The sequence below is a fragment of the Lepisosteus oculatus genome, chromosome 13 (assembly GCF_040954835.1).
Source record: "Lepisosteus oculatus isolate fLepOcu1 chromosome 13, fLepOcu1.hap2, whole genome shotgun sequence".
Taxonomy (NCBI): domain Eukaryota; kingdom Metazoa; phylum Chordata; class Actinopteri; order Semionotiformes; family Lepisosteidae; genus Lepisosteus; species Lepisosteus oculatus.
In genome coordinates this window covers 20,567,270-20,590,380 of record NC_090708.1, presented here as the reverse complement: position 1 = coordinate 20,590,380, position 23,111 = coordinate 20,567,270, and the positions used below count along the sequence as shown (strand labels likewise).

Here is a 23,111-nt window from a genome sequence, read left to right as displayed (position 1 = left end):
GCAGGGGGGCTCTCACCCTGCGGTCCATGTGGGTCCTAATGCCCCAGTATAGTGACGGGGACACTATACTGTAAACAGGCACCGTCCTTCGGATGAGACGTAAAACCGAGGTCCTGACTCTCTGTGGTAATTAAAAATCCCAGGGCGTTTCTCGAAAAGAGTAGGGGTGTAACCCCGGCATCCTGGCCAAATTTCCCACTGGCCCTTACCACTCATGGCCTCCTAATAATCCCCCTCTATGAATTGGCTTCATTACTCTGCTCTCCTCCCCACTGATAGCTGATGTGTGGTGAGCGTTCTGGCGCACTATGGCTGCCGTCGCATCATCCAGGTGGATGCTGCACATTGGTGGTGGTGGAGGGGAGTCCCCATTACCTGTAAAGTGCTTTGAGTGGAGTGTCCAGAAAAGCGCTATATACAGTAAGTGTAAGCAATTATTATTATTATCGACAACATTACTGTGTAATTTAATCCTCCCTCCAACCAGATTCTAAGAAAAAAAGGAGCAGAAAAGAGATTTTAGAATTGCCTAGGACAAGCAGAATTGTTAAAATAATAATAGAAGATAATAAATAATAATAGTAAACACGACAACTTCTGAAATCTGAAGTTAAAAGCTTTAGGAATGCAAGGTAATGTGTACACTTGGGTTGAGACTTGCTTAGCAAACAGGAAGTAGTACATTGCATCTTAAGGGACAGCACCTCTGTTAGGACAAGTGGAAGCACTGGCTCACCCTTCTGGATCTGTTTTAGGCCCATTGCTTTTCCTGGTGTGTATCATTGATTCAGGTTCTCATCTAAATTTGCAGGTGATACAAAAATAGACAGAGTGGAAAACATGGAAACAGTAGTAAGGGGATTACAAATGGGAGCTTGGCAATAGAAATCTAATATTGATATCATGAATAGGGTGGCATGGTGGCTGAGTGGTTAGCATTGCCGCCTTGCAGTGCTGGGGCCTTGGGCTCAATGTGGGCCTTGGAGTGCTGTCTGCGTGGAGTTTGTATGTTCTCCTTGTGTTTGTGTGGCTTTCCTCTGGGTGCTATGGTTTCCTCCCATAGTCCAACTTGAGTGAGTTAATTGACTTCTGAAAAAACTGGCCCTGGTGCGAGTGTGTACATGTTTGTGTATGTCTGTGTGTGCCTTGTGATGGACTGGTGTCGTGTTAAGGGTGTATCCTGGCTTGCACCCAGTGCTTGCTGGGATAGGCTCTGGCTCCCCCACGACCCTAAATTGGAAGGAGTAGTTAGAAAATGGATGGATAAGTCTGAATAGATCCACAAAGGAAGCAGGAACACACACTATGTACATGGCTTGGGTGATCTGGAGGTGAAGGAAGCTGTGCATGCACTGTCTTTGAGTGTCTGTGTATATTATTAGTATATGTCCTCATCAAAAGTCAGACTCAATAAAAAGCAAACAGAATGCTTGGGTGTATAGATGGAAGAGTGAAAGAGGGAAAATAAGCTTTAGATTTATAACGCACTTGTAAGACCTCTTTTAAAACATTACATTTAGTTTTGGTGACCTGATCACAAACAGGATATTGTACCCTAAAAAATGTTATAGCCAAAGAGAAGCAATATACAAGTATAGATGAGACCAAACCAGGGGAAAGAGACTGTTTCACGTACTGTGTTGAAATAAAAATGCACGACCTGTAACTGGGAAACTAAAAAACATTGAAGACAGAGAATGAGAAATACTTATTTACACTAACCATGGTGGGTGTCTGCAAGAGGCGTATCAGCCAGGTGGTTCAGATCTCCACTCTCTGGGCTCTGTCTAGTGACAGCAGCACTAAGACGGAGATCAATTTAGCTATTAAACTAATAAACAAACAAGGTGGGCTGACAGCCCACTTGCAGCCTTTCTTGTGTGCTTTAGTACAAACCTTTATATAAACATGTCCTTCCTTTTCGCAGTCATAAGTGATCTCTCTCTGTGGTCCCATGTTTTAGAAGAAAACAAGTTTATGAAAAGGTGGTTATGAGGATATGCACATTATGCACAAGGCTTCTTTTAAATAAACTTACTGTAAACTTGCCAATATCATTACACAAAACATAGCGTACTAATATAATGCTAAATACCTTTATTAACAGCTTTATTATTTATTTCACTGTGCTGGTCCTGAAGTATAGCTCAAGGTGGAATTTATCCCTTTAGGATTTCAGACTCTTGTAAAAATGCCCCTCATAGTCCCTTTGGTTCATACTGTATGCTTTCCTAGCAATAGCAATTGTAGCAATATTAATTTTTTAACACGGTGATCTAGGCTGTATACAGATACAATGTAAATTGTGTAACATTATCCATCCATTATCAGAAAGTTCCTCATCCCACTACTAAGGGCCACTACAACTGGACATCAGTCCATTGCAGGGCACACATGTGACAAGGGAGAGAAACCATTCAATTTCACCAGTATGTACTGGGAAAAATCAGAAACAAACTAAAGAACCATGTGAAAACCCATATGAATGCTGGGAGAACATGCAAAATCAACACAGAAGTCCAGAACTGAACCTGGGATATCAGAGCTGTGAGTCAGAGGAACACCAGCCACGATACCACTCATGTTAAGCTTTAATCTTAAGAAGGACTCTGTTACTTTTTGGGGGTGCAAAATGCCTAACATTCATTTTGAAAAAAAGTAAACTGTAAACTGTTTTGAAAAAAGTAAACTGTAAGTAATACATCTATCACTCCCACACACATGTCAGTGAGTAAGAGTGTAGAGTGCAATACAGTACAGCCCTGCAAAAGAGCCTGGCAGTGTAGGCTCAAGGGTAGCACCTAGTGGCAATGCTGGGGATTTGCCTTCTCTAATTGTTAATGGTTTCAAATGGGATGTTCTTAACATTTGCATGTTAATAAAAAAGCTATCACGTTGTTTTTTAAGACAAAAAATTGCTTTGGACATGAATCTGTGCAATTAATATAGTATTGTTGTTTTTAATGTGAAACGATTAGGATTGGAAAAATGAAACAGGAAGGGAACGTGCTAATGTTGTGCTTCTTGCAGGTGAAGCTAAAAGCAGAAGCCACAGCACTGAGCCTCTTCCCAGACATGAGAGCAAGGAAAGAGGGGGTCACCAGCCACCCCCTAAAGAGCAACCGAAGGCTCATGAGTGGGACGGTGTGTCCGGTCAGTCAGCAGCAGCACAGTCCAACAGACTGGGGCGCACATCTGTCAGCCCGACTCTGATGCTGGGGAGTGGCGTCTCAGGTAAGGACCCCTGAGGTCCAGGTAAACACTTAAGTGAAAAACACTTATTGTAATCCACCTTAAAGACATGCCCAGGCAAGTCCATACAATTACCTAGCATCTGTTGCGATGTCACCCAAAATTTCTTCAGCCTTACCAATACTCTGTTACCAACTTGAAGTTTTTAGAAGTCCCAAATGAAATTCATGTGAAACTGAGGAATTTAGTCTGTACTCAACATCCTGTCTCTTTCAAAGGTTGCAGCAGCATGCTGTACAGAGATAACATCCCCCACCTAACTCCACTGTCATTATATCAGAAACGAAAGCTGTAGTGTATTTTGAATTGCTTATAGTAAGTTAGAGGATTTATTAATATTATGCAGCAGATGTCACCAATACTTAAAAGTAAAATAAGTTATTTTATCATTATTTAAAGTGCCTCAATTTCATGATGATGCTTAAATTGGTGCTGCCATAATGCTGGTTGCGCTAAACCTGTGCTTCTTCTTACAGAATCGAAAGCAGTATGCAAGCTAGGTCGGTCTGCATCCACGTCAGGGGTACCTCCTGCCTCTGTCAACCCTCTTAGGCAAGGTGGAGAAGTGCAACAGAGCCAGGTACCATCGTTAGACAGTCATGAATGAACTTGTGTGGTGAAACATGCCAGTGTCTTTCACTTGTCTGTCTGCCATCTGTCCCAGTGAGGTCCGCGTACTCTGTTATTTTCTTTGTGTGTCCTGATCTGTAAGTCTGTCTCAGTACGGCAATCCTTTTTTGTTGTTCAGTACGGCAATCCTTTTTTGTTGTTTTTCAATTGCACTTTGCCTGTTTTTTTTTCCTTTTTTGTCAGTATCTTCCCCATTGTGTAACATTTGACAAACAAAACCTTTTGGGAAAAAAAGGGTTAAGTAAGGATACAGAGAAAGTTCCCTCTACAAAGGGAACGAAAAGCAGTTGATGACATAACAAAACATCATGGTTATCAAATGTGCCAACAGGGGGCAGCACGTCTAAAAACAATGCCGTAACGGACAAGACAGTGTGCTTCACGGAGTCATGCCTTGTCAACAAAACAATAAACATCAGGCACACAAGAAATGCCTATAAATGTATTGTGACCATGCGACTCCTTGTTCACTGGGACACATTGAGATGGGACATGATTGTAAAGATGCCCTTAGATTGGAACACGTTAATGTGAATTTTTAGCATTACCAGTTTGCTGAGATGAAAATAAGTGCTTAATGCCTGTGTATTATGTAATATTTTACAATGTAAACAAAACCAAAACACTGTGAAGCTGTTCACTGCTGATTGTCAGCAGGAATAGTTTCACCTATTTCCATCTTGGCAAAGGCACAGAAAATGTATACATTAATAAATCATCATCTTTCAGTTTAAGGGACGTCTTTCAATTTAACCCAAAAGCCCTGTGTTCACCATACCCAAATGTACACTTCTTTATCAGATCCTATATTCTGTTTCATCATTTTCAAAGAAAGTTCGATATCCTTCTAAACCTTTCATTTTCTTGGTGGGGGCTTGTGAATATAAAAATGAAAAGATTTAATTTAAATATACATTAAAACATTAATTTGCTCCTTTATCTAACTTATTAGTGAGCAAATCACTTTTTCTCTATTACGTCCTGAAATATTTATGTACCTGCACATTCTTTCCTCTTTTCTTGATGTGTATATATCTTTCAAAGTGTAAACTGTACATTACGTTGTAAACATAGACATTATGCTTATATAATCAGCCCAGTTATTTGAGCCAGTTGGCACATGGTTGTGCTAAGCTGTGACTTTCTGTATGGTGTCACAAACATGGCCAACATTCTGTAATTTTCACATCTCTAAAGTAGAGAATATTGCATTATTCTTCACCCCATCATACATAGTGAAAGGACACTTTGGCCTTGACTATTAAATAGTCTGAACAAAAAGAAAAACACTTTACAGTATTTTTCACTTAAATGATGCAAATACCATTTCTTTTAAACTGTAACTGTTCACAATAAAAACAGTTTACTTACAAAAGCCGAAAATAAAACTTTGTTCAAACCATGATGTTTTTACCCTTTCCTGGTGATGTCGTTCTTGTCTGTGTCTGGTGTCTGTGTTTTCAGTTCAGTTATGGTATTGTTGTTTAAATGTGTTACAACGGTCTTGCTCTGGGGCCAACCAACAATTTAACTACAAAGACAAATGAATGTTATTCCTGAACACACCTTGAAACAAAGTTAGTAATCCCCTACTCAATCAGGAAAAACACAAATTTACTTTTCATTGATCAATATAGAGACTATATGTAGTACATAATTATTCAATGTTCAAAAGACTACTTGAATTCACCCCACTTAATATCCACTTAGTATCTGCATCCAGTGTACAGCATCTACAGGATATTTCTTTATATCAAACATTTCATACAGATTTGCAAAACAGCAGACTACTGAACAAACATCAATATGATATTCATTGATAGTAGAAATCATCCATTTTTGGTGCTTTGAACTTTATCACGCACAAACTACAGTACTTTTAGAATTTTCTGTCGCTAAGTAGAACATATTTGATTAACTTTCGAAGAAAGCGAAATCTGAAATTGAGCATTTCAGAAAGAAAGAATGTGTTTCTTTGTTGTTGGCGGTGGCCTTTGACAATCTTTTTAAAGGTTTCTTCATTCTACTACAAAGAAAGATTGGGCTACAATGGATTTTAAAGGGTTTTGACATCTGCTCCAATATGTGTCTTTTGAAAAGTACATGGATTCACCACTAGAGGGGAATCTTCTCCCAGCTTTGACAATTTGGTTCAAACTTGCTGTGAAAAGAGAATTCATCCAGTAGCTCATTCACATATGCATGACTAGCTTCATTTACTAGAGCTGGATCTTTATGATCCAAACAAACAAGTGATGGCTAGTAAAGGTTTCTTAAGGGGTCTGATATGACATAAAATATTGATGATGACAACATTCACATCGGAACCTAAAATGTAAGAGCACCTTCAAGAACATCTTGACAGATCAGTTTTAAAGTCCATATTTATTGGATTTGAATGCATTGTAGAAGCTCCTGTGAACTATTTAATTATAGATGTCTCCAGGTTGAGGTTCTCAGTTATTCTTATAAACTGTATAGTTATAAGCAAACACTAGTTGTGTTTGACAGGAAAGTCAGCTTTACTGAAATAGACAGCACTGTATCAAGCAGATACATTACAAACACAGCAAAGCAAGTTTCTCTTCTGGCTATGATTCTGTTGTTTTTTTTTTAGACAGCCAATGGCTTTTCATTTCAGGATTCCTCCTCTTTCAATACATTTTTTGAGACCTAGCCATAGTCTTCCCTGGTCCAATCACAGTCAATTGTTAGAATCTCTGACATCTCAGTGGGAACATTCATCATGTTATTGGTAAATGTAATCTAATTGTGCTTGGAAGAACTGTACTCACAATGTTCTTTTTTTGTCTGTGCCTATTAATTAGGTTTTATTTTATGAATGCTTGCTAAACAACAATCCTGGCACAATTCACACTGAAAGTACAAAAGAAGCACACATTAAAAAGAGATTGTTTCTTAGACAAACAATATGGAACATTGTGTAATAGTGTTTATGAAAATGGAAAAACAAAAAGATTCAAAAATCACTTCTTACAACAACAGATACAACCATAAAAAAACAGAGGAGCCTTATTAGGAAAATTATTATTAGAAAACAATTCCTTACCACATGTGTTAAAAACCTGTTTGATTATTGACAAATGAAAACTAACTGTGCCTCTAAAAAACAAATTAAATGATACACTCTGTAACTTCAAACTATACAATTTTAATATACTAAACTATATTCAAAAGTATCTTCATGTCCCAAATTCCCAGATGAGCCAGTTGTTTTCAACTTTTATGGTTATAGAAGGTTTCTTGTATTTATCCAAGGGGAATCTTCTGATGACAAAGTAAGTATCATAAACCTTAAGATACAAACCTTAACCACAAGTTGCTTTCAGGACAATATCTTAGCCCCAGCCCTCAGGAACAACCATTTCATTCTGGTGCTGTTCAAAACACATACAGTACAGTAAAAATGGAGAACTAAAAAAAAATATATAATAGTTTACTTTTATTATGTATTATTAACATTCTTATTTATTGTCTTTATTAATCTCGAGGCAGAGATCACACTGATTTATCCTGCATTGTGGGAGACAGGTTTGTTTCTGTGCATGGTGTCACAAGACTGGTGTCACTTGGAGACAAGGCATCAGCAAGCTAAGGGCTACACATTCATATTCTTTAACAATCAAATGTGATCTACAGAATGTGGCATGGCAATCAAATGGCAGTAGAGATGAATTAAAAAAGGCAATAGGGTGGATTAAATGGAGTATTAAATAGTATAAACAATTAAAGTTTAATAGTACAGTGCTTCAGGGCTTTATTGAGCAGACAGCTCAAAGTTTATACTTAATCAATTTCTATGTTAAGAAATAGTGTAGCTACTTTCATCTCTTTTTTTACTTTTTATCTTTTATTTAAATGATTTTCATGACATTTCCCCCAAATCAAAAACAGCTACTGCAAACTTGTGAAAAGCTTATGTTCCATTTAATGAAAAGGTAAAACAACTTGAAAGTAAAACATCTTGAAAAATACTACTGCTTGGTGAAGCTCATATTCTAATTCCAACAGTGCGTGAATTTTTATCCACCAATGTGTACCCATAGTCGAATGTAGGACTTTTAGATGTCTACTGATTTAATATGCTGATGCAGAACATACTGTATTTATGGTTGATTTTGTGGGCTCCAGAAATTCTCCGAAAAGGAAAAACCCCTGCAAAACAAGAGAGGAACCACCAATTTGTTGGTACTATTCGAATGTCTGCTATTCAGGAAATCTAAATCTCCCTAATAAGACTTGTGATTTTGTGGTGTCTTTTTCTCTATTAGCCATTTTCCAAGAAAACATTTCTAACCCATCGCTATGGTATGAAAAAGTTAATTTTTCATGGAAAAGTTTTGGTTGGAAAAGAACAATGCCAATAATGTGTATGTGTAAATCTAAAAAAGCATAGAATGCGTTTCACACTTCAAAATGAGCAGCTTTATGTTTCAATGGCCATGTAGTCTTACACTCTTTTACTGGTTCATAAGTCCGTAGTGAACACGACTAACTGTATTTAAAGATGGTATATTACACTGTTCTCTGCAGGACAGTACAACATGAATACAGTATATCCCTTCTGGCACTGAATCATGACTCTCTTTCATATTGAGCCTTTGTAGCTCTTTCTCTGTTATTGTAGCAAAGGATCAAAAAGTTTTTTTTTCACTCTATCTCTTGTGTGTCTGGTCATTTACTATCTCTATCTTTTTTTCTCCCTGCAAATATAACTAACTCTACACAACTCCCTTGTGGGAAAGGAAGGCAACTTCAAGAGTGGTTAAAACTGGCTTCCTGTTCCAATGCACAGGACTGCCTGAGCTTACATGAACCAAATATGTCAAAGCTATCTCTGCCCTCAGTGCTCAGGCGTCATGTTAAAGGTCTATGTGTGTTAAGGAGTGAGGTGTGAGGTGATAGGAAACATTTGAGAAGAGTATGGTATTTTATGGGCATTTTAAGCAGATGTTTCCCTAACTGTTGTAGTTGTGGAATGTAGATGATGTGTCCTGTAAAGTCACTGGAGTAAATCCTATACTAAATACAAAAGCTTTTCAGTCCCATATCTGCAGTGTTTCATTTCAGTTCATAATATACTGTACCCTTTGTAGTTATACATTATACAGTATAATAGATAGGTGGAGCTGACCTATTTAAAGATATAGTATAAAATGGAATTCAGAAAATCTTTATTATACAGAGCTACAAATAATTTTACGTGAAATACTCGTACCATTTTAGCATATTTGATTACCTCTATTTTAACACAGAAAAAAATATTTATGCCAACAAAACAAATTGCCAAACAGAGACCAGAATCAAATAAAAAGGTAGCATGATTCCTAACAATTGTGTGACAAGTGTACTGTTACAGCTATTACGCAGGTGCAGAATCTACAGTATGTGAAAGTTTTGATGCTTATGGCATAGTTTCTGAAGGGTCTGATTTACAATAGCACTAGAATTACCTTAACGTAAATTAGGTAGTCTGGTAGTAGTAGAAATTTAGATCTCTGAAGGTAAAGTACTACTTCATATTTTCTCACAACAGCTTTTAACAATAACGTTATAATACTAATAATATAATTTAAGTTTTTTATCCTCATAACCTACATTTTTTTAATCTAAATAATGCAACTAAGAAATGGTCTTCAGAAGAAGGGTTTTTAAAGCCTACACAGATGACAGGTTTTTAAGGAAAAGATCAAAATACAGATAAGTCTCATGCATTTCCAGTGACATCTGCAGTAGTTTAATTGATATGATTATCGGTGCAATTCAGTGGAATGAACTTTGACCTCCTTCTGACCAACTCTTGACCTTTATTAAGTGCCATCTCTAGTTCCAGCTGATACTTTATCTAGGCTTATATGAGCATCCGACCTTCCGTTTTTAATTCCCCAGGTTACAGTCACATTTTACTTTAGAAAGAAAAGCTAGTAAGAGAAAAAGAGAAAGAGCCTTTTATGTAAAACAAAAAAATAATCATTTGCACTTCTGGAAACATACAAATCAGTCAATTGTCATTAGTCTTTCTTTGACACAATATCCCCTCTCTTTGAAGTGAATCACTAAAGAAAACTATTGATCTGATGGGTACCACATGTAACAAATGTTCTTTTTAAGACAGATGGGGTGGTTTTTTAAAGCATTTGATTGACAGTAAACCAGGCTACGCTAGCCAAGGTTCATGTTGTGAAAGGGAGGTTTTTTGATGGCAGAAGGCCTTTCTCATTTTATTTTCCTTTTAAAAGGTTTGTACATTTTGAAACCCATTTCAATCTAAAGAGCTCTTGTTTAAACAACTTGTTTAAAGAACATTAAAGGAAATAAATATACACAAACACAAGTACATTCCACATACACATCTAATGTATCCCTTCTTCATATTTAGCAAATAATATATTACCACACATTGCGCAACACCAAAGTATTACAAGTAAAATTATTGTATTTCCAATACTTCATTCCATTCCCAATTGTTAACAATTTCCCATCTCTGGTATTTAAACATTATGCTGAATGACAATAGGATATAGGCAATGCTGTAGGAGCTGCGGTCAACATAATATAAGATTGTTGAATATAACCACCATCATCTGATACAGAGGAATTGAAGTTGTAAATGTATGTCTACTCCCAGAAGATTTTTGTGATGAGTAACTGCACAAGAAACATTAAAATTCGGTGCAGTTCAGTTGCTATATGCATTACTAAACAAATATGACACAAAACTAAAATCCTAGCTGTGTGCATTACCATGCGAAATGGAAACAAATAATTCAGCTAATTTAACGAAAAAATACATTTGGCTAATGTCTAAGGAAGCTAAATTTACCAGTAGGCTGCATCTGAGAAATAAAAACACAAAGCTCTGTCTCACAAGATCATTGTACTATAGTTTTTCTCTGTTCTACAGGATTTGTTGACTGCAAACCTCTTGAGTTTAGCCAGCATAAAAATGAGCTTTGCCCCGAGGCCTGTCTGTGCTTTGATGAACTGCTGATATATATATATATCTTAAAATGTATTTCTAAGAACAAATAATGTATTTGGTATAGCCTAATTTAAAAAGTCATTTGCAGTTCATGAAATTGTTTATCACAATAAATAGAATGGGCACAGGGTTTCTAAATACATTTAATCATAAATACTGTGAATTAGTTCAGGTGGGTAGCTGCATCAGCATGCTCCTGGATACTCGTGTGGCACCCGAAGAAGGCACCACAGTAGAATATTGTGTTTGCTTTCTTCTCTTTTCAGCATTGATTTAAACCTACAGTATTATTTGTTCCAATACTGTGAATTGTTTTGTGCCACCTGACTCTTAACATATAACTAACTTATAGATTCTTTCTAACTTTCTAACTTATAGATTCTGAATATAATAATATATTTAACTAGTCATTTGTTTCTCATAGATCACTACTTTTCTCAGCACAGCCTTTTTAGAGTGATCCATGTTTCCATTCTGCTCAAGATATCAAATAAAATGCTCCAGTCATTTTACAAAATGTACAGATAACTTATATTCTTTGTGGAATTTGGTGAATTGACTGTATGAAGTATTTTAGTTTAACCAAGGTAAAAATTGTTACCAGCGAACCATTCTTCCAGTCTTCCAGATGTCTATGATATTATGATGTAAGCCTTTCCAAATGTAATGGGCTGAGTGACCCTGACCATATTAAAGAAGCGATTGCAGCCTCTTGAATCTTAGATTTTGTAGAAGTCTCAAACGCAGCAGAGTCCGCTACTGTCTGGGCAGTGGAGCTACAGTATGGGGCTCTGAGCCTGTGATCCATTCTCAATAGGCACAGAGCAAAGCTGCATCGGTCACACAAAGAGCCCTGACTTCACACTCCTGTTCACACCCAGAATTTGAATACAAATTGTAGGTTAGTGTGGACTGCTGGAGCAGCGTGACTCTTTGTGGTCATTCACAGTCTTCAGCATTTTTTTGTGCTGTGGTGATTCTACAAACTTTTTCCCTACTAGGTAACACAAATGCAATGGGTTTATGGCGACAACACCATGATGGACATGATTGAGAAGAAGCGTTGTCTCTGCAAGGAGATCAAAGCCAGACAGAAAACAGATAAGGGGCTGTGCAAGCAGGACAGCATGCCCATTCTGCCAAGCTGGAGGAAGAACAACGGGACAAAGAAAGACAGCCCTCCTCCTTACTCCACTCAAACCACTGTGTTCTGGGACACGGCCATTTGACAAGGCCCCAGAGAGGAACAGTCCCCTCCTCTTGACATGGCTTAGCCTGCGCAGTGATGTGAACAGGGTGACAGAGTCATAACCAAGATTAACCAACTACTCCTGGATTGTCTGCTGAGGCCACATGGAAGACAGCTGGACTTGTCCAAATGTAGCAAATGTATATCTGAGGGTTCAGATTATCATCTTTTCTTATTACTGTTTATATTGCTTATTTTTCTATCTAAATAATATCTTAATATTAAATCATCTTAGTCTTAATTAGATATTTTCTAAACAAAGATTAAAACCAACAAAAAACAATGTAGATGTAGAGTGGCCCAATGGTTTTGTTTATCAGCCTTGTTTTAGCTGTATTTATGTTGTAAGATGCCCATATGTATCAATACGGTCATGAACATTTTATTAATACTCTGAGCCACTTAAGTGAGCACTTCATTTTGTCTTTTGTACAAGAATCTCAAAATTAATTTTCCTACAATGATGTTTAAAAATAATAATAATATTTTAAATGGAATATATTTTGGCATCTTGGATGAAGATGTTATTTTAACATTTTAAATCTGTGAGACAGCTTGTATTTTACGGAGACAAATCAACTGATGGAGTTACAAGGTGATGTTTTAGTATGCAAGTGAAAACTCTACGCTGTCTGGTTCCATTGTTCCAAGTTCTTTTGTGGCTTGCAAGGAAGTGTGTGGAATATGGGATAAAAGTTCACTTGATTCACTACCTGTTATAGATAGCAGGTTGTTTTATTATCCTTGTTGTCCTATACAAATGAAAAGCATAAATATTATTGCTTTCCAATGGCCTTGCTTCTATTACAACATTTAAGAGATGTGCACATGTTAAATGCTGAAGAGTTAAAGCACTGTATTGCTGGGTAAAATTACATTTACAGGGTTAAGGTTAAACAAAAACAAGTTTCAGGTGGCTTATGAACATCATACAAACATCATAGAAATGGAATACTTTACACATACTGTATATATATATATGCAGAAGCAATGCAGTGTAACACTGTATTGATTCCATTGTTAACACTGCTTTCATGTAAAAGCCAACTGAATCTTGTTTCACCAGTTTCCTTCTTCGAATTATATACAATTTTCCATGATTCTCAAAACTGTGGCTACCACAAGGAACAGCCAAGGTAGAGGCTCCTGTGACAGTTCATGCTCTTTGCTTTGTGTACTGTATAAACCCAATGATGAGGAACTCTTGTCACATGGTAGAAACAAAACATGGCTTTGCTTGGGCTAGGTTCAATTTAAGTTACAGCGTTACTAAGAATGTGGATAAGGCAAAGGGAAAATATTTAACAATTCCATCGGTCAAACTCTGTATTCAAAAATCAGTGGAAAACTCTATACACTAAAGTGTATTTTGTAGTGAACTGGTTTGATGGCAGTATAAACATAGTTGAATCTTCCCTGTTTTTGAATGTTCCATAAATGAGAGAGGGCAAAAGATCAAATGACTGCAGAAAGTGGAGAAATGTTATGATCCTAGCCTTTAAGTTATTATAGATAGTATTAAACCTAAGCAAAACAAGACATTATCTAGAGCGTAAGTGCATTCATCAGAAATTTGCGAACTAACTTAAATTTTAGGTGTATTTTGCATGACAAAACAAATATTATTACACTTCATGCTCCGTCAATTTGTTTAAATCGTTACTCCAAACAAAACATTAATGTTCTCCATATTAATATCTTTCATTATTTGTTATACTTTGGCTTTTCTAATTTCTTTCTTAATGATAACCAAGTAAACTGTTTGGGTTTCTTATGGCTGTAACATTTAATCACTGAAAATGTCTAATGTCTAAAAAAGTTGTCTAGAAAAGAGATTTTAAGGCAGAGATTTGGTGTTATGACATATTTTCTCCTTAATAGGGACATTAGCTGTTAACTGCTGAAGCCTAGATATACATTGGATAGGTAAACCTCAAAGGAGATTCCATCTGTTGTTTCTCAAATCCATGTGAAAAATAGTTATCGCATTACCCCCTCTGCAAAGATACACAGCTCTTATACTTTCAGTACTTTCAGTTCCAAGAACTGAAATCCTAATCCGTGTCTAGGCTACAGACTTTAATTGAAAGTCCGATCTTTCAGCTTTAAGCTACAAAAATAAATGTGAAATACATTTAAAAAACAGCTATTCATAAGAATTTGTGCAAAAGAAGTACAAATAGAGTTTGTTGTGTAAAGAATCAAATAAGTCCTTTTGACTTTGTTATGCACATTAAGAGTAAGCAGGTTGTAGCAAGCAAATTAATATATACAAGCTATGGTTTGTTTCTTACTTGTGATTTTTTACTAATGTTTCTGTGAGGAATATAGTAAAACAACTATGGTTGTGCAATTATCAGGATTTGGGATTTGGAAAGCATTTTGTCCCATTTAACCTCTTCCTTTTCATCCTGAAATACATAAACCATTCCATGTATCATTAGATCTTGCATTGCATGTAAGACTCCCAGCGGTCAGAGGTCAAAGGGGAGTGTGAGAAAGGAAAGCTGATTATGTAATTGGTGCATTTGAAAATCTAGGGATTACAAATGCACATGTATCACATTCAATGGTGTCACATTGGTCCACCAGTGGGCACAGTTTCACTGAGCAAGAAGCCAAATTAATGAGGACAGGAACGCACTTGTGCATCTTACCCGTAACGATCCAAAACTCTTGGTTAGAAATTGAAAAGCCTTAAAAGCCCCAACTGGAGACAGGTTCAGTCTCTTATAATTTTTTCAGGAAGCTTCAGCTCTCTCTTCTTCAAGAGAATGAGTTACCTTTTTTTATCCTTCTGAACTTTCAATGTAGGAACTTACTGGAGGTGCCTTCAGTATCGGTACCCTTACAGTTGCTGGTGCACGCTAAATATATGCAATTAAGTCCCCGTCTCGACAGTGAAAGCATTAATAAATAGAGGTTGTGCCCTCCTTAATGGGGTGACATTTTATTTATTGAAAAGAATAACTACACTTAAAGAGAATCATAGTTTTAAGCAATACCCTAATTACACAAAGGAAATTTTAATGAACTAAACACAAATGGCAATTAGATATGCAAACTGACAAGAAATAAAAGGACAAATATTCTCAGAAGCACTTCACTGAGAGGAGAGAACATGCAGGAGGTGTAACTAACAAGCTGGTAGGAAAACAGCTTGAAAACCATGCGTATCTCCTCTGCCTGTGCATTCTATTACATTCTAAATAGTAGGACAATGCTCACACAGATTTGATAAAGAATAGGTTACACTGAATACCGTTACTAGAAATATCTAGTTGCCTTGTGGAGACCATGGTTCACTGTGACTAAAACTTGTGGGTCACTTTGGGGTTAAAAGACAAAATAACATTGAGGCTGGCTGCCTAGAAATCATTCTATGGTTATATTTATTATTAGGGATACAAGTGAAAAATAACAGCTGTGCTGTTGAAATTGCAGTTGTCTATAGTTTGTTGTTAAATCATGTTGAGCTTGTAAAAAGAAAAACGAAAAAAAATGCTTGTAAAATCAGAAATAACAGCCAAGTCACGCTGTTATTGGGGTACCAAAAATCTGTTTAATGAAGCTCAAATTCAATAGTAAATATACAATAAAACTGTGCAATCAACACAGGAAAACTGTTAAAATGCAGATTAAGTTATCAATTCTTACTACCTAATGTGTGTCTTGAGCTATGATACAGTATCTGCAGATTAATTTATAAAATGATTGTTTAGCATTCATTTTTCTGCTTCTTGGAGTGCAGATTATAAATATTATAGTGTACAATATATTTTGTGTAAGGTGCACTGTGATCTATAAGGAAAGCACAGTAATGTCACAGTTTTTGTCTTTATTGCACTAAAAGTGTTATTTTTTATTTTTTAAATATGTTGAAAAGTATGCTTACTGTACCACTGTTTTCTTTTAAGAATTTACAGATTATAAGAGAAAATAAATATGTTTTTTTGCATTTCATTGACAAGAAATGCAGAATTATCCAAAAGGCCCATGCGTCTGATTTCACAGCAGTGAAAGGAGCAGGTACTGTAATTGTTTTCTATTATCACAATATCATCACTTAATAGGGTTTCACAACTGGATTCTCCTAGCCTCCATTGTAACCATTCCCCATATAAACTCCTGTCTGTATCACAAACAATCAGCTTTAGTGGGTTTTCTTCCTTGATCTCTTCACTGTGCATATTACTGTAGCAGGTAGCGATTTTTACATTACTAATATTAATTTCTTAATGTAAATTTGCATTATTTTACCCACTTTTTGCTTTGTTTCTTTGTTTCCATAATTGCTTTCAATACTGTTTATCACAACAAGGCCAAGAAGTATAAAAAAAATCTAAGAAAACTGTTCAATGTCAGCAAAGGTCCTTGGTTGTTAATAGCAGCAGCTTTGAGATTTACACTTTCTGTATCATTTCACATTTCACTTTCAAATTACAAGCCAAGATTTCAAATGTGATAAATATGGAAAATAGTTACAAAATGTTATAATAAGATTAAATCATAAGGAAAGTGAGGGCAAAGCTGAAAAAACCCTCTTCTCTTCTTCTATTCCTCTTTTCTTCTGTCTTCTCTCACATCTCTTAATGAGGATTGCTGCAAGGCCGAAGGATGGAGGAAGGGGTGGGAGACCGAAGGGAAAAGACAATTCAATTTCACATGGTACATCTTACGAGTACAGAAGACGGTGGACAAAAACCTGCTGTGAAACATGTCTTTCCTGTGGAGGAATTTAACTTTTTAAAAAGTTTCACCATGAGGGTAATCTCTAACCAAATGGACTGATCTGATCTAACCATGTGACTTGATACCTTCTGTATAGTGAAAATTAGCTGAAACCAGCTGTTTTATATTTCTCTTACATCCTTGTGTGAATGCCTGTGCTGATTCTCTCACAAGAGTTTCCCAAAGCTGTCCTTTAACAGCTTAAACCAACATGGACATCTCTGAGAGACAACTATGTTACAGTTTGCCCCACCCAGCTGAATACCCAGGATGCAGCTAAAGCCACAGCAAGGCAATAAGGCAAGGTGACCGAGGCAGCAGCACTACTATACTGAGACCCTGCTTGGTGTTTGACTGTAGACTGGAGCAGCTGCTCATCCAGAAACCATGTAGTTGCTCAAACATACATTTCTTTATTTAACCTCATCCAGGTCAGAGGGGAATGATCTGTAATTAAATGAACTCACAACTAAGTAAGTAATATTTTAGGGCCTTCAGAGTCCTTTGGAATGATAAGCTCTCTCTCTCTTTCAACCATGGGGTAGATATCCTCTTGTTATTCGTTAATTACAGTAAGTTTAGGCTCACAAATGGCACTGCTTTTTCTTCTGCTTAACACAGACACCTGTCTTGGATAAATCCACGTACAACAGGAACCATTTGGAAAAATCTGACACTTTTGATTTGGAGTCTTGACACAGCATGTCAAACCAACAAAATCCACCTCACCCTCTAGGTTTCACTGTACTACATTAGGTGAAGTATTTGAATGAGCCTGATTTTTAATATCAAAGTACCATATATCCCAGATATTTGATATTTGATGTATGCTATGCAATTGAGCCTGTTGCCCACAACTCTGTCCAATAAACCCAGGCAGTGTTGCATCTGTGTTTCCCAGTCTTCACTAAAGATTTGACATCATACAGGTAAGCGGAGGCACAAGAACGGTGCGTCTCAGAATTTTATCTGTAAGTCTCTGGAACTAAGCAGGTGCTCCATGCAAACTGAAAGGGAAGCCTGTGTAATGATAGAGCCCTGTGGGAATTATAAACATTGTTTTCTCCTTTGATGAATTTGTTAATGGAATTCACCAATACTCCTCAGTCCTGAGAGGTTAGATACAACGTATTTGGGGCTGAGTGTCACGCCGTCTACAGCTAGAGGATAATCCTACTCTGTCCTGTTCTTAGTTTCCCTGTGCTTTGCTTGTCCTTCTGGTGTGTCTTTGTGTGGGGCTATATATTTCTGGGTCACCCTTTCGTCCTCGCTCAGCATTAAAGGATCGGCTGTCTTGTCCCGCCTAGCACCAGGTTGTCTCCTCCGCGGCCTGAGGGCATTGGTTTCTACCCACGGGCTCACATAGTCTGACCTCCTGAGCCAGTGCTAACCCTCGTTTTGCTGCTACGCATAGGGTTTTTTTTGCTCTTCTGGCCATTCCATGGCATGCCCTTCCCGACATCTGTGACAGAATGCTAAGCCATACTTTGAACCCGCGAGCGGCGCTTTTTGTTTTCCCGCATCAATTTGGGCCATTTTTTTTCAGTTCTCCTATTCTAATCGCGGGATGCTACCTCCGACATCTGTGCCTGTGAGCGGGTCATTCAGCGGTATGCCTTCCTGACATCTGCATACAAATACCTGGCTTTCCATGGGAAGTCACTCCTGGCATCCGTGACGGAATGTTAAACTTATTTTTTGCCCTGTGTGGGGTGTTGTTCTAATTTTTTGTTGTTACTTTTTTTTACTCTTGGTGTTTGGTTTTCCCACTACCTGGTTTCTGTGTTTCCTGGTCTCCCTGAACCCTGTTTCCCTGGATTCTTGGTGCCTATGTTTTATATTTTGTTCTGTATGCTTTTTTACATATTTTGTCTGTTTTTTTGTCACGCCTTGCCCGTCCCCCCATTCCTCTACTCAATAAAGGTTTTTACCATGGAGAAGGGGGTAGCTCTCAGTGTTGACTCCAGGAAGTTTCCCTTCAGTTAAATGAGGTTTTTCCTCCCCCCAGTTCTGTGCAGCTCATTTGAATTTGGGCGTCAGGAGCCGCCCGTGTAGGGGGGTAGGGGGGATGTTCTGTCAAGCGCTCTACAGCTAGAGGGCGCTCCTACTCTGTCCTTTCCTAGTTTCTCTGTGCCTTGCTTGTCCTTCCGATGTGACTTTGTATGGGGCTATATATTTCCGGGTCACCCTTTCCTCCTCGCTCAGCATTGAGGGTTTGGATGTCTTGAAACTCACCTAGCACCAGATCATCTCCTCTGCAGCCTGAGGGCATTGGTTTCTACCCGACAACGTCTGACCTCCTGAGCCCGGGCTAACCCCCATTTTGCCGCTACGCATAGGCTCTTTTTTGCTCTCCTGGCCATTCCACAGCATGCCCTTCCCAACATCATTGATACAGAGGGTATTAAGTTGGCCCAGAATTCAGTTTTCATTTTAATTTTTTTTTTGGTTTGTGTACTTTTTTTTGTTTTGTTTTTTGTGTTTTGCACTTCTGACTAGTGTTGGGTATGCATCAAACTTGAAAATTTTGTTTAGTTTTCTAAAATAATTGCAAAGCCCTCACGTCGCATTCAGCTTTTGTATCAACACAAATTAGACTATATCAGGGACTTTTATAACCTTCTTGTCCACAGCTCTCTTAACCACCTACAGCTACAATCCAGGACACATCTTTTCCTGTAGAGGAGATTGCATTACCCGCACATACAGTACAGTATATATTTAGCCTCTTGCACACATGGACCCTTAGGCCATTTTAAAATCACCCAGAGAACATTATCCAGATTATGCATCCAGTAATCTCATTCACTGCTTTTTCTCTGTCATTTACATTGGTGAAACAGGAAGACCGTTTCAGGGAAAAGATCCGTGTGGTAAGGATGAAAAGCCTCTCCAAGCCAGTAGTTCCCTATTTTACCTCTGCTGGTCATGATTTCACTTTATACAAGCTCTAATCTAAAAACACAATTCACCTTATTTTGTGTGACTTGTGACTTCACTGAAAAATCGTTTAATATAAACCTGCTGAAGGGCACCTCTTCCTGACAAAACATTTACTTGGGTGATGGGGGAAGGGTGGAGGGTTAATACACAAAATAAATATTGCTGATTTTTTCTATTTGAGGAAACACGGAGGAGACACTGCTTGTGTTGTTTGTAACTGTGAAATGTTCCTAAGCACTGTTACCCTTTGCAACAGTTTTAGAACTAATCACGTACACAGTTGCAATTAATCCACAATCAGTGTGAGTAAAGGAAATAATTTTTTCCTATTAATTCAGGACATTGCTCATGCCCTAATAAAAAAACAGATAATACACATATTATGCCCTAATAAAAAAACAGATAATACACATAGAAATTCCAGTGGAAACTCAAGGAAACTCACATTATCATGGTCATGTAAACTCAAGGACAGTTTTAGGTGTATAAGTCATGAACATCTAATCACGTTTCTGTACTCTGGGTGTGGTGACAGTCATCTGTCAGGGTTAAAAATGGATCTGTACAGCTGAATTTAGAGCTTGAGGAGAGCCTGTGCTTAATACTTCATTGTCGACGTCTTGCATAGAGACATCCGTCATCTGTTGGGTATGTTGGGTTTGGGCAGAGTGGAATTTGGAAGTGATTCTAAAGTGAAACAGACTATTCAATGGCATTGGTAGATTGGTGGGTCCAAACAATCTTGTTCCAATGCAGCAGTGTGTGTTGAGATGAAGGTATTATGCAGTATTATGCACTGCTGTTGGTGAAGGACACGCATCTCCTCCAAACGGTGCTGAACCTCCAGAGCAGGGCTGTGGTGCCCGTGACGTGTTGGACATGTGTGGGTCTATCCATTCCTCTTTGTCCACCCCTGCGTGTGATCACGAGTTCAAAGCTGCATGTCAAGATGCAGAAAACACACAATTGAACCTTCCAAATACTTTGCTTATATAACACAAGTAAAAGATTTGACAATTCTATATTTAAAGAAATGTCCATTTTATTATCTTAATTCATCTTTTACTTTTGTTTTGCCATTCAAGAACTGAAAAAAAACTATTTTAGCCATCACTGAATATTCTTTGCTAGGTCACCCCTGTGCCCAATCCTTTACTACCCATTCAATTTACTGTACTCAATTTCTCTCATTTTTAGAAAGTGCTTTCTTTCTCCTTATATTTTTCTCTCAGTATTTTAAACCATTTTTGCTACAGTTTTCTAGCCTTTGATTAAATTAATGTTGTGATAATATTATGCAGTAGTTTTCCAGCAGAGTATTTTTAAATGGTTGCCATTCATTTTCTACTTCATACCTATATTATCCCATTTTGTTTTTTTTGCATTTGCAGACGTTTGTTTTGGACATTTGTTTTCACAGTTTTGCTTTGGTTATCTGCAAGTTTTAAATAGTATGCCTTCTTGTTGAATATAATACAAAGACATTTCTTGGATAATAACCAGATTCTTATTCACTGCTCACAACTGAGTAATTGCTCAACTCCTGACTCCTGATGATGGTCAGATTTTCTCTGCTGATTTTCTGATTATCATATGGTAAAAAAGGAAGCCACCTTCAACTGGAATATCAGAGTGGAAAAGTGGAGATGATAGAACATGGCTAGCAGCAAATTCTTCAGGATTATGCTAAATGAAATATGTAACTTCAGCAGATTCTTACATAAAACCCAATTTTACAATGTGTAAACAGAATAAACAAAATTATATAAAAGTACAATTGTAATAGTGTTATTGTTATTTATTATATGAAAAATAAATTTCATTACACAGAAAATTTTTTTTTGCTAATGTTGGAGGACATATCAATGTAAACAAATTTGACATCATATAATGAAAATGAACAGTTTTGGCCTAGAAATAAGAGTGTTTTCAAATTAACTTCTTTTAAACATTTCTGTTCTATAGAAATAATATGAATTATATATGGGAGACTTTGTACTGAGTTATTAAAAAGAACCTTTTAAAATTATAACTGGAATATAAATATTGCAATTACAGCGATGTAACATTCTATAGTCACAAAATAATTATGTCATAATTGCAAATTCCTTCATTAGAATACTCTTTTTTCACAATAATAACTGTCCTAGAATATCCAATTAAAGTACAGAATTTGTTAGCTTATTCCCTGGCTAGGAAGATGCATTGATTTTTCACAAATGGTTTGTAATACTCACATTTCAAAATAGATAAGATCAGAATGTTCTCTTTTACTCCCCTATGTACTCTCTGGGTTATTACACATTACATTGGCTTGATGATATCAAATGCTGCTGCTACACCTGAGCAATTTTGCAAAAATACAAAAAAATCAACAGTGCGAAGAAACAGCTATAAAGACAGTCTCAAAAGTTTAAAACCAGTCCTAACAGAAAGAGGAGTCTTTCAAAATCCTTCTGACAAGCAACAGCCTCATTTTTTGTGGTCCTGCATTAATTAACATTGGAAAATGAAACAGATTCCTTTAATCCTCCATTTAAGGATTGTGGGCACCTTCCCCAGGAGCAGAAAGAGCAACAGGAGTGAGACCATTTTCTTTATTTACAGATTGTTTGAAACAAGGAATCATGTGTATAAAAAGAAATTGATAAGCTAATTAAAGCAATTAAACAATACACATATTAACAACAACTGCGAACCAGAGGAACTCTAGAAAGAATGCGTCAAGCAACCTCAATATATGTGGTTGGAGTTGACACATATGTTCCTTATGGTAAGGAAGGTATGCAGACATTTTCTGGAATCACTTTATCCTTAGAGGGGGTCACAATGAAACAGAGCTTTATCTAGGTGGCACATTGTCACAGGGTGGACAACAGATTGGACACACACACACTTACACTGATAATAGGGGTAGTTTAGACAGTGGCATTGATATTAGTTCATGCCCCCATCACGTCTAGATTAGTTTGTTGTAGTGTTCAGTTTATTTAACCTTCTAATAGTCTATAGTCCATAGAATAGAATATTCCAGTGTGTTAAGAATACTGCTACTTGTACTTTAGCAAGAACTAACTCTAACTGATCAAATATATACATTTTCTGTTTCTATGTTTGCCTCTGAACAATTATTCATATACCTCAATCTGTCAGTTCAACATCTGCATTATGTACTGTATATCTACTCATTGAAGATTTTTACTACCCTGCTGTTTTACTGCCCAGTACTGATGAGCAAAACGCAAGATATTCCCCCTTATTTGGCACGAACACATTTTATTCTCAAGGAAAAGGGAAACAAAT

At 37.1% G+C, this 23,111-nt stretch overlaps 1 protein-coding gene across 4 annotated transcripts in view; it reads left to right on the top strand.

Moving 5' to 3' along the window:
- Window positions 1–17,752, top strand: part of nyap2a (neuronal tyrosine-phosphorylated phosphoinositide-3-kinase adaptor 2a) — a 56,760-nt gene extending 39,008 nt beyond the window's left edge. For 3 of the 4 annotated variants that reach the window (XM_015361768.2, XM_015361767.2, XM_015361769.2), the window contains exons 5-8: window positions 3,031–3,234; window positions 3,729–3,832; window positions 16,106–16,163; window positions 16,732–17,752. In XM_015361768.2, the coding sequence (XP_015217254.1) occupies window positions 3,031–3,234; window positions 3,729–3,832; window positions 16,106–16,163; window positions 16,732–16,925 (560 nt within the window). In that variant the 3' untranslated portion in view covers window positions 16,926–17,752. Of the gene's footprint in view, window positions 1–3,030; window positions 3,235–3,728; window positions 3,833–11,886; window positions 16,069–16,105; window positions 16,164–16,731 lie in introns of those variants that run through there. The other variant, XM_015361770.2, reaches the window with a different exon arrangement.
- The last annotated feature ends 5,359 nt before the right edge of the window (window positions 17,753–23,111 follow it).